Source organism: Armigeres subalbatus, chromosome 1, assembly GCF_024139115.2.
Source record: "Armigeres subalbatus isolate Guangzhou_Male chromosome 1, GZ_Asu_2, whole genome shotgun sequence".
Taxonomy (NCBI): domain Eukaryota; kingdom Metazoa; phylum Arthropoda; class Insecta; order Diptera; family Culicidae; genus Armigeres; species Armigeres subalbatus.
In genome coordinates, this window is record NC_085139.1 from 51,567,577 (window position 1) to 51,586,876 (window position 19,300).

Consider the following 19,300-nt stretch of genomic DNA (forward strand, 5'->3'; position numbering starts at 1 on the left):
AATCTACACTGCAATCAAAACTAGCGCTGCAAAGAAATCACCGGGGCCGGATGGCATACCGAAAGAGTTCTACCAGCGTACATTCGATGTCATCCACAGAGAACTAAATCTGATTCTGAATGAGGCACTACAATCAAACTTTCCGGCGGACTGCGTCAACGGAGTAATCGTACTGGTTAAAAAGAAAGGCACCGACAATACCATCAAAGCATTCAGGCCCATCTCCCTTTTGAACTACGACTACAAGTTGCTAGCTCGGATTTTGAAGGCAAGACTAGAAAATGTCATGAGGCAGCACCACCTAATAAGTAATGTGCAAAAGTGTGCAAATCCCGAAGGAAACATCTACCAAGCTACGCTGGCTTTCAAGGATCGGATAGCGAAATTGATCAAAAACAAACAGAGAGCTAAACTCATCTCTTTTGATCTAGAACAAGCATTCGACAGAGTTCGGCACACCTTTCTCCACACAACCATGTGCTCACTCGGGATAAATACCGATCTTGTTCGACTACTAGCGCGTATTTCCAGTACATCATCGTCTCAGCTTATGGTAAACGGACGCCTATCCACATCGTTTCTGATTCAACGATCGGTTAGACAGGGTGATCCTATGAGTATGCATCTATTCGTTCTATACCTACACCCACTTCTTCGGCAATTAGAACGTACATGTGGAAATGACCTCGTCGTAGCTTACGCCGATGACATTACTGTCGTCGTATCATCGCATCAAATAGTCATTGAAATAAGGGATCTCTTTGCAAGGTTTGAACGGGTATATGGGGCAAAAATCAACTGGCAAAAGACGATGGCATTGGATGTCGGTTATATAGACGGCAACCAAATCGAAATTCCATGGCTACAGACGGTGAACAAAATTAAAATTCTTGGCATCTTCTATTGTAATTCTATTATGCTGATGATTAAACTGAACTGGGATGCTATCGTCAGTCGTTTTGCCCAGCACGCGTGGTTGCAATCACTGCGCCTACTCACACTTCATCAGAAGGTTATAGTAGTTAACACATCCAAAATTTGGTTTCTGTCGTCTATCTTGCCTCCAAGTAACGTGCACACGGCGAAAATTACATCTACCATAGGAACGTTCCTGTGGAACAGAGCTCCCGCACGAATAGCGATACAACAACTGGCTCGAGACCATGGTCACGGAGGTTTAAGCTTCAACTACCAGCACTAAAATGTTCTGCATTGCTAACAAGTAGGCATGTTAAGGAGATTGACGCTATACCATGCTATAAATCGTTAATCTTTCCTGAGAACCCCCAACGTGTCATCCCTCCTGATCTTCCAGATATAATAATAATAACTCAAAAGTTCGCACAATTGCCTGCCAATTTACAACAGTGCCCAATTGCCAATTTGATTCATCAACACCACCTTAGCCAAACGGATATTCCCAGAGTGGAACGTAAATACCCCAACATAAATTGGGTTAGATGCTGGAGAAACGTGGGAATAAGGCAACTAGGATCTAAAGTAAAGAGTCAATTATATTTGATAATGAATGAAAAAATCCAGCACCGAGATCTTTTCACTCGAATTGGTCGTGCTGACAATGTGAATTGCGAGCATTGCAATGCAGCAATTGAAACATTACAACATAAGTTCAGTGACTGTCAACGAGTTGTTGCAGCGTGGCAGCTACTTCAACAGAAAACAAGTGTGTTCTTCCGAGGCTGGCGAAATCTAACTTCCACCGAACTCATTAGACCTCAACTAATAGGAATCAACTATCGAACTAGAATTAAAATTTTGACACTTTTCAACAATTATATCACTTACATTAATGAGCATAAGGGAATAGTAGATATTAATGCCCTAGAATTCTTCTTGGATACTGCAGTGTAATTAGTTATGTCAAGTAATTATTTTATCATTCTTTAGACCAATAAAATTTTTACAAAAAAAAAAAGTTTGCAATTGCAATTTACAACCAATCTTTTATTTTGAAAAGAAAATATTACAAAATGTTCCAATTTAATTAAATGCTCAATAGTCTTCTAAATTGAAGAAGACATGTCTATCTTTCTGAAAATCTTTGCAGGGCAGACCAGCATTTTATGAACAGATTGTCTATACCAGTTTCCTGTCTACCGTCCAGAAATACTTGAAATGGCCTCACAGAGATTTCGATGTCCTAATTAATCTTTATGTCCCTGAAGGCAAACATCACTTCAAGCTACATGAAGGACAGCGGACAAGATTCAGAAGGATTTTCCAACCACGAGCGGAGATGAGTGATGGGCTCTTTAAATTGGACGTAATCTAACTGAATTCCAATTAATTGTTGGCACTGGAGTACCTACAACAACCTTTGCCTGGCAGCTGTGAACTGTTCCAGGTTGATTAATGAAGCGACAATTATCACGTAACGGCAATCTTAATTGCTGTCGGATTCAATTATGGGTACATAATTAGCGTTGGTGGTCGTTGTGCTAGGAAGAACTTGAGTTGTGGAACTATTTCCCAACCAAAGAAATCAAATCAAATCTATGAAAAATATTAACCAGAGAGGCCAATTGATCCTATCTGAATTGACGTCAATACTGATTTTCCCAGCAGTTACCGGCATACGAATCACATAATAGAATAAAAATTAACTTATTTCCAAATTACCGATCCATCATCGCCACGGGTTGCTGATTGAGTTGTAGCTTTTCCAAGTCGCCCTGGTCGAAGAACTCGTCCGCCACCAGTTTGGCTACCCGATGCTGGACCTCCCACGGTTTCGCAATCGCACTTACATCACATGCCGTCATCATCATACCGCAAAGCACTGGAAAAAGAAAGGTGGTGGAAAAAGAATATTACCCCAAACTGTGTTTCCGACCACCCTACCGAGGCGAGGGAGGGATTGCATCCCACGACGCAGTTACACGTATTACTTCTGTCTAGGGAGTTATTATGATTAGTGCATGACTGGAATACATTACCTTCTTTCTTTTCCTCGCACTGCCAGTCGAATTCACCGCCTTCGACCAGCTCCAGAAATTGGCTGCGCTTTTTGAAGTACATGGCCAAATCGGTCGACAGAATGGCTGACTCGACCACTCTCATAACTTTGCGGAAGTCGTCCGGCGATAGAGCCTGGAAAAAAAGATAGAACATGAAAGTTTGGTTTTTATTCCTGTGCACTACTCTGTTTCTACGAAGTATTTTTTGCATGCATGCTTTTAATAATTTAATGCTTTCATAGCTTTTATCGTGGCTTCAATTTAAACTAGAACTGCCCCTCAACCTGATGCACAGAAATTATTTACAACTCCTAGCGAAATGTCTTCGCTTGTCATAAGACGAGTTTCTACTATGTATCATATTTGATTCCACCACAGATACATTATGAAAAATTAATGAGACTTCAAAAGTCAGATATTGGTACTCCGTTTCATGCAATGATATCCATAAACAAGCATCGGTCCGCCAAATATCATGTGCATGTCTAGTTTACAATCTACAATCATAATAATTTATGCTCATTTTCAGCTTCACATTTTCCACCTGCAACCCACTTAGCCATTAGCGTGAGAATTGAAAACACATCATAAACATATCACTTTCGAGGCGTGATACTATTTTCCATGTCGATCCTACTCCGGTCCTACATTTGTTGGGACTGGGAACGGCCGCAGCCGTTGTCGCACGTTTGTCGTATCGTTTCTCGTTCCAACGGCATGTCGGAAACGTGCAATTACTCGCTCTCGAATCGACTTCCCACGACAGGACAGACCCCACCGTATGCGGAAGCCGTAAGTGAAAATAAACACACTGCCTACAAGAAGGTAGTTGTTTGCAAAACAAGCGTGTTTCAAACTGTGAAAACTATCTGCGCTAGTTATATGTTCATGAGGGACAAAGGTTAAATGCCGATTGATAGTCTTTACACGTTCAAAAGATGGTATTGCCTTTGTCAGCCTTTGTCGGTTTGAATTCACTGCTTGCTATTGATATGAGTTATGAAAGCTCGAAATTTTCTAATAGAACTATGGAGAAGCTTGGTTGCGCAAATGTTCATCCCTTTACTTGTATAGTACCTCACAGTATTAAATCAATTATCTTTTCAATTCGGTAGTGTTGGATCCCCTTCAGATAGGCTTTCGTGTAAAGGCGTAGAATAGACAAGACGGTGTGACAATTAAATAAATTAATTAATAACTGTGGCATGCGAAAAGGCAGGCCAAGTTTCAGTTGAGATGTAGAGGCATCGAAACAGTAGAAGTATTTGAATTATTTAAAAAAAAATATCTTGAAGAAACTTCTAGCCATCTGTGGTTAATTTAAATCAGAAATGTTGTTGACACAACAATATATGCTGAAGGTAGTGCTGATTGAATCAATCTTCCCCACACAAGGAATAAGGGATACCGTGCATATGTTACCTTTTGTGTAAATGTTTCCTCGCTCCACCTTCAAATGTTATATCAAGTTTAAAGCGAGCTACAAAGTGTAAGTACAACTTCATCTCTCCATGTTGGCTCCAGGAAATAGTACTTTGGATTAAAGTGTTCGCGCTGAGCTGCCTCTTGACCGGCACCGAATGCTAACGCCCACTCTCATCGGTTTGTCGAAACCAACGAGGGCTTTTTTCGTTTCTCGTCTTCTAGTTCAAGATGTTTTTTTCTTCTACCAAATAGGGCAAATGATCCGATAGTCGTGGGTGTTCCTATAGTTGTGGTAGTACAGTATGCGGTAAATCTAAGAATTAAACGCAGCAACCCACTACGTTCAATAATAAAGTGTTATGTCAGAATACAAACCAAGTGAAAACAACATTGATTATCTTGATAAACTGGTAAATATCTTCAAAGTACCTTACTAAATTTTCTTTGCTCCAATAGTTGTGGTAGTGTACCTATAGTTGCGAGTCCCGTAAGAAAACAATGGGATTCGCAACTATAGGAACACGAATTAAAAAATACCACAACTATTGGAACAATGTACCAATAATTGGAGTTATCATTTTAGGACGAAATACTTGGAATGCATGCGACGGAGGCATTTTTCCATTAAAATAGATGGGGAAAACTATCCAATATATATCCAAGGTAAGTGAAATAAGTATTGGAATAATTCTGGGAAAATGAATAGTGTTGGAACGTGCTTAGTTCCTCCACTATTGGATCATTTACCCTAGATTGCGTTTGCATTTTTATTGTTATCAATTTTATCAATAGAAAACCAGTGCTATATGAATCATGGCTTTTGCTTGTATGAATCATATAAATATGCACAACTCTTGATGTGTTTCACACATGATGTATCGATCATCTGACCTGCTATCAAGAAATGTTCGCAACATATTTACGACTTATTCGACGAATTTAGTGGTACAAACTAATGGCTGCCGTTTTCCATCTCCCCGTAATTCAACCAACTCCGCCCAAACTTACCTGGAAAATGTTGTTCCCCTCCGAGTTCAGAATCATCACACACTGATCAAAGTGGTGATGCTCCATGGTGCTGGTGGTGTAGAGAATCGCCAGCGGGCTGTCGGTTTTCGACTGGAATGCATTGTTGGTTCCTCGGTGGTCCAAATCGTGACACAGGCAAGCCACCAGCAGACCCAGAATTTCCAGATCGGTCATGAAGCGCTCCATCTTGCCAGTTTTCATCATCGCAAACATGGTTTGGGCCACGTTCAGCGCGTGGCGCCAGTTGTGATACTTGACCGGACGGTAGTTTTTCCGCACGCTAAGGATCCACCGGCAGAGGACCTGGAATGGGGCAGGATGAGATTGTAATATTAGAAAACTGAATAGTCGATGTTGTTGGATACCAAAACTGAAAACGATAATATAGTATTACTGGTGATACTGCTTTTCTAGTTTATTTGTTTATTTATTTGGAGCACCTTTAATTCTACATCCAACTTTTTATTGTACGCAACATTAAATACAAGCTCCATAGTAACAACAACCTGTAATTTTAAAAAGTAATGGAAAAATGTGTCGAATCGTACGGAGCCTTTTTGTTACATCATATATGCTGTAACATTTTTATACTGTGTAGCTTTTTTTTATTTTATTTTTTTTTAGAGTAGACAGATGATTAAAAAAGGAAGAAAGAAATCCACCAAACAGGAGATCGATGATATAGAAACAAATGGCAGAATGAAAAGTTTATGACTGGAAAAAAGAGCCGCTGCAGCAGAAACGGTAGATGCGTGAGCTGGAGCTCCAGGTACAACGCGGGATAGAGCAGCAGCAGTTGTAGCAAGAGTAGGAAATGTTGTACAATCAACTGGTAGCGGAGAAGGAAGTTTTGTAGAGGCGAGATGCGATCCGGAAGAAAATCAACAGCAGCGTCAGCATAGTTAACTCGAGCAAGAATGAAGATGGCTCTGTCTTTGGGAGGTCATAGATCAACAGAAGGTGGGGGAGTGGCTGCAGCAGTTGACCGCGATTTCAGGTCTCCAAATCTGGGAGCTGGCATGGAGGCAAATAAAACAATGTCGATGAATACGGTGAAGGAAGTGCCGGAAATTGTCGACAATGTGTCTTAGTTCAGCGAAGAAAACGAAAGTAGCGAGTCTGTCATGGTACAGTGATTACCACGTCACTATCCAAGCCGTTCATGGGTGGACGTTAGGCAGAATAACAGCGATGTTAACAATGCTTGTTCTCACATATGGCCCTCTGCTAATCTTCAGTTTCTCTTCAATTCACACTTGCCACTCGCTTGTGGTGTCAAATCGAATCTGTATGTTCATTCCTTTTATCTACTCCCTTTCGCTTTGAGTAGTATAATCTTCACCGAAAAAAGTCAATAAAGTAAAGGTTCCCCCAAACACACGCGACGCGACAGTCGCGACGCGATTCTATCGCTTGGCGACAGCGATTCTGTCGCCATTGGTATGGAAGCGTAGATAGAAAATTGCCTGCAGCGACCCAACGATAGAATCGCGGCGGCTAGTTGTTGCCGTCGCGGCGATGAAATCGCTTAGGTCTGGGGGAGCCTTAATTCAGATAAAGTCGCTCGGTGATCGAAACGTCGCGCTTCTGGGCGAAGGATCGTTATCGACGCTGGTGGATGATGTGGTGGCAAAATGGTAAAAGGTAGAAGGGACAGTCGAGTCGCTGATCACAACGAGGACTGGAAATATAAACCGGGCTGAGAACGGCAAATGCTGGGAAAAGCGTACTATTGGTACTTCGTGTACCTGAAGGAATAAAAAAGACCCCATCTAGCGGTCCTTAGCCTTTTACCCAGCAACTCCTATCCGCACCTCCTCGTGGCGCTGGCCGGGATACGAGCATCCTTAGAGAAGATGGGGTAACCAATCCCGGTAGGAACTATGGTCGTATGCTGACAGGGAAGGGGTGATTTGCTCCTCTCCGGAGGTGCAAATCTTACTGAGCGTCTGTTCTCTATGTTAGGGGCGGCTAGTCATCGTCGGAGTGCCAGCGAGGGACTCTAAGTGAAACTGAGCTCCGTGGTCCACCGAGAATATGGAGGAACGGTCCTCCGGAAATTTAGGGCGTTTGGTGTCAGGCCCTGCAAGCCAACCTTTAAAAAAACTCACGCAACGAATAATAAGCAAGATAGTACGGACCGGACAATGGTGCTTACATCGACTCTGACCACTGTCTGGTGATGGGTAAACTGCGCCCAAAACTATTTATCATCAACAATGTTCGGTACCGACGACCGCCGCGGTACGACCTAGAGCGCCTGAAGCAACCTGATGTCGCCACTGCATACGCGCAGCATCTCGAGGTAGCGTTGTCGGAAGAGGGTGAGCTCGATGGGGCCCCTCGTGACTGCTGGAATACAGTTAAGATGAAGGTGGGTACCAAAAGTACCAAAACAAAGCTTTGAAAGTATTGGTACAATAAAAACTGTCATATACTGTAGTAGTATTGATGTCGTATTTATAAAAAAACAAAGAATATTAGTAGAGAGGTTCAAAAAAACGACCCAGCTCCACAACGCTCACTCGATTCCGTCCCATGCTCCGAGTGTCCTCCAAAAACCGATTTGAACAAAAACTGGTTGAGCGTAAGTCGGTTCAAGTTTGTATGAAAACTGCTATGGGAAACTAAACCTTCCATTACACTGGCTACAGCGCCTCCTCTCCAAAGTCCAAACGCTGGCGAAAAGAGAACCCACATAGCTGAAAGCAACATTCCAGAGACTTCACTGAACGAAAACCGCACCGCAGGAAAGATCCATTGATTACGTATCGCAACGTAAAAATTCGCAACCTCGATTAAAATCGACTCCCAACTATTGGAACGACCATTCAATATGCATTGTCTATGGAGTTGCAGCTCTTGAATATTGCATCCAGTCATATGGTCTCCCCCGTCGCCAGCGCCCAATGACGGAGCGTCAGAATCAGAATAACATAAAATTCAAACTCGCCATATCAACTGCAGGGTAGAAATATTTCATAGTCAATGCAGTGAAAAACATGGATCTCAGTATAATCTACAGTCGCCTTCATCGTCGCCGTGGTGAGTGGGACTGGGTGCAGCCGAAAAATCATTTCCAACACCGACCTTTCAATTTCGCATTCAGCCACTCATAAGTCACTCTGACATGCTGCTCAGTTCGCTCCTTACCGTATGACCATAGATATAATTATCAAGATGTTGGGGTCAGAGCAAATTAGTACTCATTTTATGGTTCCAGTGTACTAATCTCTCTGGTACCCAGCGGTACCCAGCAAAACTAAGCAATCTTTCTATTTGAATTTGAATTTGTTCTAATTTACTACCGTCGTCATGGGTATTATTACATTTGTTTGTTTACTGTTTTCCGGTCGATGTCGGAGATACATTTGAAGAAAGATTGGAGAGAAAATAATTATTTCATCGTCAATAATCAATTCTTTTTTCTTTATACCTAATTGATATATTTTGAAACGTTTCAGAATTTGATTGGATGCAGGCGATTGGATGGTTTTTGTGTGAAGCAGTAAATGTATACCAAGTGAGACGAGTCTATCAAAATCACGCGGAATTATTCAAATAGGAACCCTCCTTATCCGACCACAAGCATCATCAAACGGCATGCAATTGATCTAATATCTTAAATCCCGTTTGCGACGGAATTTACAAAATTATTCTTGCTGTTCATATTCCTATCGCCCCCTACGGTCCAGATTGGATTACTTGCTTTGGTCCTTATACTCGTTGTTATAATATGAAAATGACTAACCTCGCTTCGCTTGAGCATTGTTCAACGATGTCCAGTCTAGGCTGAGTACACCGCCAGTGCGACAAAAGCGAATGTTTTTGGTGATGAGATTTGCCTTCGGAGCTACGAAGGTTCTCTCGTATGTGCTGATCAAGCCATCGGTACGACGAAGATTGATAGGGGTAGTGATGAGCTCGCCGCCGGTGTGTCGGAGATTATGTAATGGGAGTCGTTTCAGGCCTTGGAAACATCGAATACTGGGGTAGTGGTAGCATGCAGATCGAATAGCGTCAGACTTCCAGCAGTCTCGACCTCAAAGTGAGGAGGAATGCTTCCATGTATTCAGATCCACCTGGAGGACTCGGAACGGCCGATTCCCTGTATAAGCTACCTCCTAGTCTAGAACCCTACAGGAACACCATCACATGAAGGATTTAGGTTGCTGAGCCCCAAGGAATAAATATCAGAAATCTTTGTTTCCTCTCACTTGGTCCTGACTACTTCTCAAATACTAGAAGACATTACAATACAATTATTTAAAAATAACATGTTTGGACTAAATCTGACTCACTTTACTTCATCGGTAATTATTATTTAAAATACGTGATATTCAACTTACATTGAACAAGCGTGTCTATTCCAGTGACAGCGACAGTGTTTACCAACATTTACTTCAAGGATTTTAAAAATTACTTACAGAAATTTTGGTCCTCTATCGAACTATCGAAACTAGCGAAAAAACAAAAACAAAATAAACATGAATTCAGAAATTGCTAAAAATTTGTGCATCTCAAAAAATATCATCGATCCTATGAACTTACTGAACATGTTCCTTTCTTTAAGAACTTCATCCTATTTAACAAAAATCTTCAAGGCTCCTCCGATAATTTTTTTTAAAACTTTTGGGCATCTTGCAAATTTTGTCCAGTTTACTGTCGCTCGTCGTTCAATTACTGCTATTTGATACATTTTTTACACACTAAACTGTACAAGCTTTCTACCACTGGCGGAGACAGAGGTGGGGCACCACACGATGCAATCACACCATTGTTTTCATAGGCTATTGTTCTTGCGCTAAGTGGTCCCCACCAAATGACAATAGCTGGCGCCGCCAGTGCTTCCTACTATTATTTTAAAGCATATTTTTTTGACTTCCGAACAAAATTGTTTGACGATTCTGAACGGAATTCTATTGGACTTCTAAACTGAATCCTATTTGACTTTCGAAAGAACATTTTTGAATTTTCACATGAGCTTTCTGGGCATCTTAGCGGAATCTTTTTCTGTTTCTGGGAAAGGGATTCCTAATAGAATCCTTTTGGGATTCCGAACGAAATCGTAGGATTTCCTACCGAATCTCTAGAAGGATTTTGTTCGGAAGCGCAAGAGGAATCAGTTCCAAAAACCCAGAGAGTTTCTTTCGAAACCAAAAAGAGTTCCGTTCGGAAGACCAGAAGGTCTCCGTTCATGATCTCAAAAGAAGTTCGTCTCGTTCTTTGGGTTTCCGAAAGAAATCCTTTTATACTTCTGAAGGGAACGCTTTTGGGCTACAGAACAGATTTCTTTAGGGTTTCAGGATGGCGTTTTTGAACTTCCGAACAGAATCTTGGCTTCTGAACAAAATTATTTTAAACTTTCGACCGGAGTCCTTTTAGACTTTCGAAAGGAATACTTTTGGATTTCTGCGTGGAGTTATTTTGGCTTTTGAATGGAACCTTTTCCTACTTATGTACAAGGGGTACCGAACAGCACTTCGAACAGGATCCTTCTTTCCGTAGTTACGCCAGCAAACCAGGATGAGTCGAAGGGGGTTTCAGGAATATAATGCAAGATGCCTATATGTTATGTGCTACCATGCTTTGAATAGGGGCAATATGGGACCTTTTGATTATATTATAGGTATATAGCATTTTTTTAGGTTTTCTATTCATTCGAGAGTTTTGCTGATTTTAAAGCTTATCCAACTTTTCATATATATATTTGCTTGCCGAAGGTAGTCGTTAAAATTTGCCTATCAATAAATATGTTGTCATCTCATTGATATTAAGTCATTTTTCGTGCTGTGGCTAAAATAGAACTAAAAGTTAATTTAAAAGGAAGTTTATAGAGCAAAATGAGAGATTATGCTTATGTTTTTTCAGGAGTCAGAAGATTTTACCAAACATTTTCCAAGTTTGTTTTTGTTTGGTGAAAAAATGAATCTTCGAAATGTTGCCATGACAGCAGTGCTAAATCTTGTTCTAAGGTGCCACTAATAGATTACGTACTGGTTACTTAGATAACATTTCTGGGTACCGAGGATTGTTCATAATTTGCGCAACTGGAACCACGAAATAATCGCTAGTTTCATATTGATTGTTGGTATGACTGTGAGTGGCCCATTTAAACGCTTGGTGATTTTTTTCAATTTGCTGGGTGAATGTGTACCTACATTTTGCTGTGGTAAATTTCATCTTCGCGGCGCGGTGGGTGATATGAGTTCTGTTGTTTACTTTTCTGCCTCTCCGGGAATGTGAGGTTGATTTCAAAGCAGGAAGAAAATAAAAACATGATATAAAAAAACATCACCTTCATCCAGTGCTGTCGAATATTTACAACCCTGAAACTGTCATACAAACCTGAAACGACCTGTGCACGGTAAGCCTTTATTCAAACCAGCCCAAACCATCAGATGACACCCAAATTATAAATCATAATCGACTGAGCATGGTGGAGCAAAATTATTTGTTGAACCACCCGGGTGCACCCTAATACTCGGGTACTTATTCTAAAGGACGTATGTGATTTTGTAAACAAAGATTCATATGTCGATTTGTCCAATCTGATGTAGCTCCCACACAAACCAACACCATGAACAGGTAGCCGAAGCCTCGCCCTATCTGTTTGTGTCATTGGTTTGCGTGAGAGTGCTATCATATTGGAGAGATCAACGTTTGAATCTTTGTTTACAAAATCACTTACGTCCTTTTGAATAAGTACCCGAGAATTATTAGTTTGCTGCCATCGGTGCCGGTGTTTACATTTGCTCTGCGATCAGCTTTTCATAGTTTTTTGCGGGCAAAAATAGCAGTTTATATCCAGTTTTCGCTTCAATCAAGTGACTGATTTTAAAAAGTGATGTTTAATTTGCATTCCATCAACCTTTTGGGGCTGCTCATGTGCGGAGAAGTGAGTGTAAACTTGATTTTTTCAATGCCCTTTGAGAAGAAGTGAAGTGCAGTGATAAACCCACCAAGGCTGTGAACCATTCCATCGATTCGTTTAATTTTTAGTTAAAATATGCCAGTTCGATGGTTATTTCGCCGTGGTTAAAAATAACCCTGCTCCGGAGCATGGTTAGATTTGACAGTTCGATAGTTAAACTTTGTTCGCGAGAAAATTGGCGCCAAATCCATTTCTCTCCAAATAACTATCAATCTGTCAAAACTCAAATGGGTCGGCTTCGGAGTAAAATGTTAACCACGATGGGAAAATAACCATCGAACTGTCAAATTTTAACTAAAAGTTAAACGAATCGGTGGAATGGTTCACAGCCTAAATTGGCACGAAACGGCTGATTTATGATATTATTTGAGCCGAAATACATAGGACTCTGTGAAGAAGCATGTTTATTATCACGGGAATTATTTAAATATGCTGTGAACAGGTTAGTCATTTGAATATTAAACTTTTGTTTGATGCTGTTCGATGCATTCGAATGTTGGTGGGAGAGGAGTGCGGGAGGTGTGGGGTTGACCCGTGGAAGGTTCGGTGCCATATTGGCTGCCATAGTGGTACTCTTCCAACTATGTCCTTAAGGGCGTATTGCCCAGGTACTTTTTGAAATCCTTAAATCCTTTTTTTTCATTATTACGTGTTATCTGTAATCTACTCACTGGCAATGCATTTGCGACTTCCTGGACTACCAAATAACACAAAGTTTACATAAATTGCGTTGAAAAGTAAAAAGCTATCAAGGAGTTGCCTTAGTAGGCTGACCAGATCATTTTAGTGCAAAACGGGACAAACGCACTTGCAAAACGGGACATGTCAAAAAACCTTGTGAGAAAATTCAAGAGCTGTGGAAATTTCAAAATTTATGGGCTTAATTTTCATTTTCCGTTTAAAAAGTTAGAGAAAATTTTCAGAGTAAATCATTCACCACCATAACCTTCTATTGTATTAAGTTAGTTGTGGAAAAATGCTTCAAATAATTCATTCTTCAAAGGGGCGCGGAAAAAAACAGGAAGAAACATTATTCACATTAATAACGCATTTCCACATTTTTTTCAATTGTGGAGTTTTGAAATTTTTAATCTACTCTTAAATATGGATTTTATTACTGACCAATATCAAAAACTTCCCAATTCTGAACAATTGAAAATAACAAAAAAATAGTTAAAATACCTGTCAAAAGGCATATGCGAAAAGAGCAATAGAGTAGGATTATAGATTTTTCGTGCTAAAACCCTTTTTCAGTGAGTTTAGTGAGGGAAAATCTATAGGAATAAGAATAACAAGAATCTCAGCAAGAAAAGAACATTGATATCAGAGCGTTAATGAATAAAAAAGCTTCCAGTGAATGCTTAAATTTGTTATGATTAAATCATTCATTTCCATGCTTAAAGATTATGATTAATGATTAATTCATTTTCGACAATGATTAATGATTAGGATTAACGATTAAATTAATTTTTGACAATGATTAACGATGATTTGATGAATAAAACGTTTGGAATGATTAACGATTACCGATCGTGATTAAATGTTGACACAATATGTGTATGATTAATGATTGACGATCGATATGATTAATGAATAATGATTATGAATAATCAAATTAAATGATTTGCAAAGTGATCAATGATGAAGTAACCTATCTACCAAATTGTATTTATTTATTTCATATTTGGTTCAAAACCACACAGACTACAGTATCTTAATCCTATTTTTGAAGACAAGCTTACTAACATTATAATCAAACATAGGGTAAGACGGTATAATGCGCCCCACCTGGCCAAAACGCCCCCCTTTGATTTCTATAAAACTACAACTAATTAAGGGTCAAAATCAGTTGGTACCTATAAGTATTTGTAAACCCATCATACTATGTGAATGTGGAAGTATTTTTGTATTACACAATGAAAATAATAGCAAAATACAAAAAGTTCCAGTTTTGATGTAACTTTTCATATTTGTTTGCTCAACATTCTGGAGCGACTCTAGCATACTGTCTGCGAAACTTGCACTGGAACACTCAGTTGGGCAACAAAATAAATTTTCTCAGTGGTTAATATGATATAAAATTGCTTCCATCTTCAACAATATAACGATTTTTGAAAACATGTTTCACTGGCCAAAACGCCCCAGTGTAGGCAGGACGATATGCCCTTACCAACTGGACACAAGCACAGCGAGCCTGCAGCAGTTGCTTCCTAATTGTATGGAAAATATTGAAATGTAATTCACACCTGCTTAAATGGACCTATGTTGGTTTTTTAATGTCAAGCGCATGAGGATTTGCAATCTTTTTATTAAGGGATTGATAAAATACTAATAAAGGGCTATGAACTGTCTTTGGTTAAGGTGGGGCGTATTGCCCAGGCACTTTTTAAAATTCACTTTTTCACCACTTTTCAAAAAACCTTCATTACGTGTTATCTGTAACATTTTTATATGAATACTAACGGGCAATGCATTTGCGACTTCCTAGACTACCAAATAACACAAAGTTTGCATAAATTGTGTTGAAAAGTAAAAAGTTATCAAGAAGTTGCCTTAGGGGGGGCATATTATACCGTCTTACCCTATCACATACATCGTTAAACAATCTACAACATCTGTCAAGTGGTTTATTGTAACCGTAAGCAGTGCGGTGCGCCGGGGTCCAAAGCAATTGGGGATTGCGTAATCGGCGGCTAGGTGCGTGGAAGTTGATTTCCCGGAGCACGCTACTGCAGTCAATGTTATCACGGATCACGTCAAAAATAAAAAGTCGTTGTAAATACGTTCGGCGTTTGAAGAGTGTTTGCAAGCCAATGAGCGTACATCTGTGCTCATACGGTGGCAGGTTATCGGGATTGGTCCATGGCAGCTGTCGTAATGCGAATCTGACGAAACGTTTCTGGATGCTTTCTATGCGTGATGCATGAATCGTATGGTAAGGAGCCCATATTTGAACTCCGTACTCAAGAATGCTTCGGACCAATGAGCAGTATAATGTTTTCAGAGCATAAACATCATCGAATTGTGCAGAGTTGCGGCGCAGGAAGCCAAGCATAGTGTTGGCTTTGGAGATTGTGTTTGAGATGTGCTCGTTGAACCGAAGCTTACTGTCCAAGGTAAAGCCAAGTTCCTTTATGGAGTTAACTCTCATAAGCGGTAACTGGTCCATCGAATAGTCAAATCTGATTGGTGAGTGAACACGGGAAAAAGTAATGATTCTGCATTTGGTGGCGTTGGCTTGCATTCCGTTTATATGACACCACGATGATAAGCGCACAATGTCGGCTTGAAGTGCACAGCAATCTAAAGCTGACTTCACGACTCGGTAAATTTTCAGGTCATCCGCAAAAAGCAGCTTTCACGAGTGTAGCTGATCGCAAACGTCGTTGATAAATAGCGCAAAAATTAAAGGTCCTAGGTGACTCCCTTGTGGAACGCCAGACGGAATCTCGAATTCATCGGAAGTGGCGTCCCTGGGACAGCCAGCGAGGCTGCACAGTTTTTTATGAACGACGGTGGAATCTGATCTGGACCAGGTCCCTTCGAAACGTCAACTGCATTAAGAGCGTTAAAAACCGTGTCAAAACTGAGGTTTAGCTGCGGTAGATGGATGCTGAAGCTTCGTAACTCATCTAAATATTGTTGTGGCGGTGAATGGTAGTCTGACTCAAACACACTGTGAAAGAACTCAGCAAAGAGTAAGAGATTTGCAGAAGTGTTGTCGGCGGAAGAATTATGATTACCATAGAATACGTTATTCGGAATACCAGCTGACCTTTTGCGAGTATTCACAAAAGACCAGAACGATGAAGGGTTCTTTTTGAGGTTCCGTTGTATTTGTTCAATATACTCACGGAAACGAACTTCATGCACGCTGTTATACTCAGCTCCGCAAGTTGAACAGCATACTTATTCTCAGTTGTCCTGGAACGAAAATAACGTTTACGGGCCTTGCGTAGACGGTTCCGTAGTCTGCGCAGCTGCGGGTTCCACCATGGTTGTTGGCGTTTTGTAGACATTCTTCGGGTTTTCAGCGGGACATTGTCACGAATTACTTGATAAACATTGTCATAAAAACAGTCACAGCATCATCCACCGTTTCGAGGTTTGATAAACACGTCCAGTCCAATGCAGTTAAATCTAGCGTTGATTACATCAAAGTCACATCGTGCGAAGTTATATTCGTTCCGTGCAGCTGAATTCGACTGCAGGAGTTGCAAGTCTTCAGAGGAACATTCGAGCGTCAAAACAAATGGCTTGTGGTAAGGATCGACTTTCAAAATGGCAGCAGGTGATTCAAACAGTTCAATTCGATCAGAATCACTGACGAAAACTAAATCGAGAAGCCTACCATTCGCATTACCCAAATCATTGATTTGCTGCAATCCTGTGGCTAGTAAAGACTCAACTACTGCAAGTTCTTGTTCTGACGAGGCGTTGAGAGGCAGAAACCCATGTACTTCATCATCGAATTCCCAGGCCAAATTAGGAAGGTTGTAATCGCCCATGACTATCATGGTATCATGAGGGTCAGCTAACTCGAGGAGACGCATAAGGGATTCACCGTGCTTAGCGTATATCGGCGGGACTGCCCGGTCTAATATAGATTCAAAACAGACAGATGGACTCATGTGGTAGCATAACTTTCACAACAACTTGCTCAAGATCATCGCTGCCTTCAAGAAATACGGCTTTCGAATGCAGCTGGGCTCTCACTGCGATTAGAACACCTCCCACACGCTGAAGTACACTGGTGCGAGTGTTTCTATCGCATCGGTAGATGGTGTAGTTGCTTGACAGTTCGGAGTTCGAGATGTCGGAATAGAGCCATGTTTCTGTGAATATAATGACATCAAAATCACAGGACAGCAGTGAATTGAGTAGAGTGCTTGTTTTTGTCCTCAATCCACGGACGTTTTGGTAGTAGACGGTGAGCGGAGAACAAGTGGTAGCGGAATGAGGAAGAATAGATACGACAGTAGGAGAGACTTCACGAACGGAGGTAGCTTCTAAATGCTGATAACAGGGCCATTATCCACGTTCTGGGCTGGTTTCCAAAAAGTCTGAGTGCGGGTATTATCGTCAATGAACTCGCGGAATTCGATCCCCTGTAGCCATGACAGAGGATCCATAGCCTTCGATTTCGATGCTAGACTGACTCCTACCTTGAAAGAGATGAATGACAGCGTCGACATTTGTTTGCCTCTCGGTATCAGAGATTTCACAGTAGCTTCGTCCACATTCAAGCAATCCTTGGCAAGTTTCTCGACATCGGCTTCCGATACATCAGGTGAAATTTTCGAAAGATAGATCCAGAACTTGTCAGTTGATCGTGCTACAGAGGCTGATGATACGTTGGCGTTTGACGGTCCGGCACCGCGAAGAATTTTGGCCGGTTGATCAAATGTTGCAGCTTCGTCATCACGGCTTCTTTTCGGCGTATTATTTTTCAGGGCGATGACAGGTTGTGGATGACAGTGGCTACCAACAAGGTTCACACACTACTATATCTCACCCTGGGACGGGACTTGCAAAGAGGAAAAAATGTAACTTCAGCTGCTGCCAGTCAACTGCTGTCACGAACTGTCACGTCCAGCCAGCAGCTTTTTGTGTGGAAGTATTGGTATCCCAAATAAAATGTTCCGCATGAATTTTGTTTTACGAAGACTTTTTCACTTAAACGAGTATTCCAAATGATCCGTTTAGCTTATTAATAATCAGTTATAAACTTTTGTTTTGTTCCCGGCATAAAAATCCTTATGAAAATGAATTTACTAATTCTTAAATTAGATTCACTTTTATTGTGCTCAGAAGAGTCCACCCGGGGCTTAGGTGAAACAGTCAAGGAAACAGTTGAAACTCGATGGTCAACTGTGATGAAAAGAAGAACAAGTGTCAAAACAAGGAAAAAGAAGCTGTCTTTGCCGGTCTCGTCTCAGATCTCACCTATGTTGATATTCTTCAGCCAACAAAACGCATGTATTAGGTTCTGCAGCGTCTGTACTTAACCTCAATCTGGTGACAGATAAGTAGTACTTCTTGTTGGACTCAGGGGCAGCCAACCAATCACGAACTCCACCCTTGTCGGAGTCCTCGTCGGAGTTAGTGGAAAGTGCTACTGAACTGTCAAAAAAGTTCATTTGGCGAGGACCGAATTCATTTGTGACGTCATGCTGAAGAACCTAATTGAATGGCTAGCACGAACACGGCGACGACGATCAAAATATAAACAAGCTGCTAATGTATGGATCTTGATCGGAGATGGCAATTCACGATCGGTGGTTGTATGATGACCAGGATATGGGATGTTTCGGCTTGGATGAATGAGAACAGCAGCAGCGAAAGGAGCATTTATTGATGTTTGGATGGTGGGTACAGGTTGGTAGATGCAAATACTTTTGGTTTGGTGCGCAGCTTGATGATTTGTTTGGTGCAGTAAGCGATAGGCGGTGGTGGGGTTTAGCTTGATCGACAGGTGATGCAGGGGGAGAGCGGCGAGGTGGGAATATTGGCAATGGCGCGGGTTTGAGCAGATTCTTCCACACTCGAGCCGACTCGGAAATATATTAATTTCACAATCCTACCTGATCACAATTGTCGTACTTAATGAAGCGGCGATTGGAGGGCGGTTTATATGCAGGCGTAACGGTGACCAGAGGATTTTGGAAGCGATCGAAGGTGATGAATCAATGATTTAAAACAGCACAGAATGTAAACACAGTGAGCTTATCGGCCAGTGTTTCCAAAGTTATTGTGTCATTAAATGGTATAACAAAATGTATGATTATGATTAAAGATTAATGAATAAAAGCGATGTATGCAATGATTGAAATTGACGATTAATTAATAAACTGAAAACAATCATGAATATGATTAGTGATTAATGATTGAACCGTATTTTTTGTATGATTATGATTAATGAATAATGATTAAA

General features: G+C 40.9%; 1 protein-coding gene across 9 annotated transcripts in view; it reads right to left on the reverse strand.

Moving 5' to 3' along the window:
* Positions 1 to 19,300, reverse strand: part of LOC134225369 (cGMP-specific 3',5'-cyclic phosphodiesterase) — a 278,804-nt gene that overhangs the window by 18,972 nt on the left and 240,532 nt on the right. For all 9 annotated transcript variants that reach the window (XM_062705430.1, XM_062705395.1, XM_062705387.1 and 6 more), the window contains 3 exons: positions 5,412 to 5,735; positions 2,958 to 3,111; positions 2,641 to 2,800 (listed from right to left, as the gene is read on the reverse strand). In XM_062705430.1, the coding sequence (XP_062561414.1) occupies positions 2,641 to 2,800; positions 2,958 to 3,111; positions 5,412 to 5,735 (638 nt within the window). The remainder of the gene's footprint in view (positions 1 to 2,640; positions 2,801 to 2,957; positions 3,112 to 5,411; positions 5,736 to 19,300) is intronic.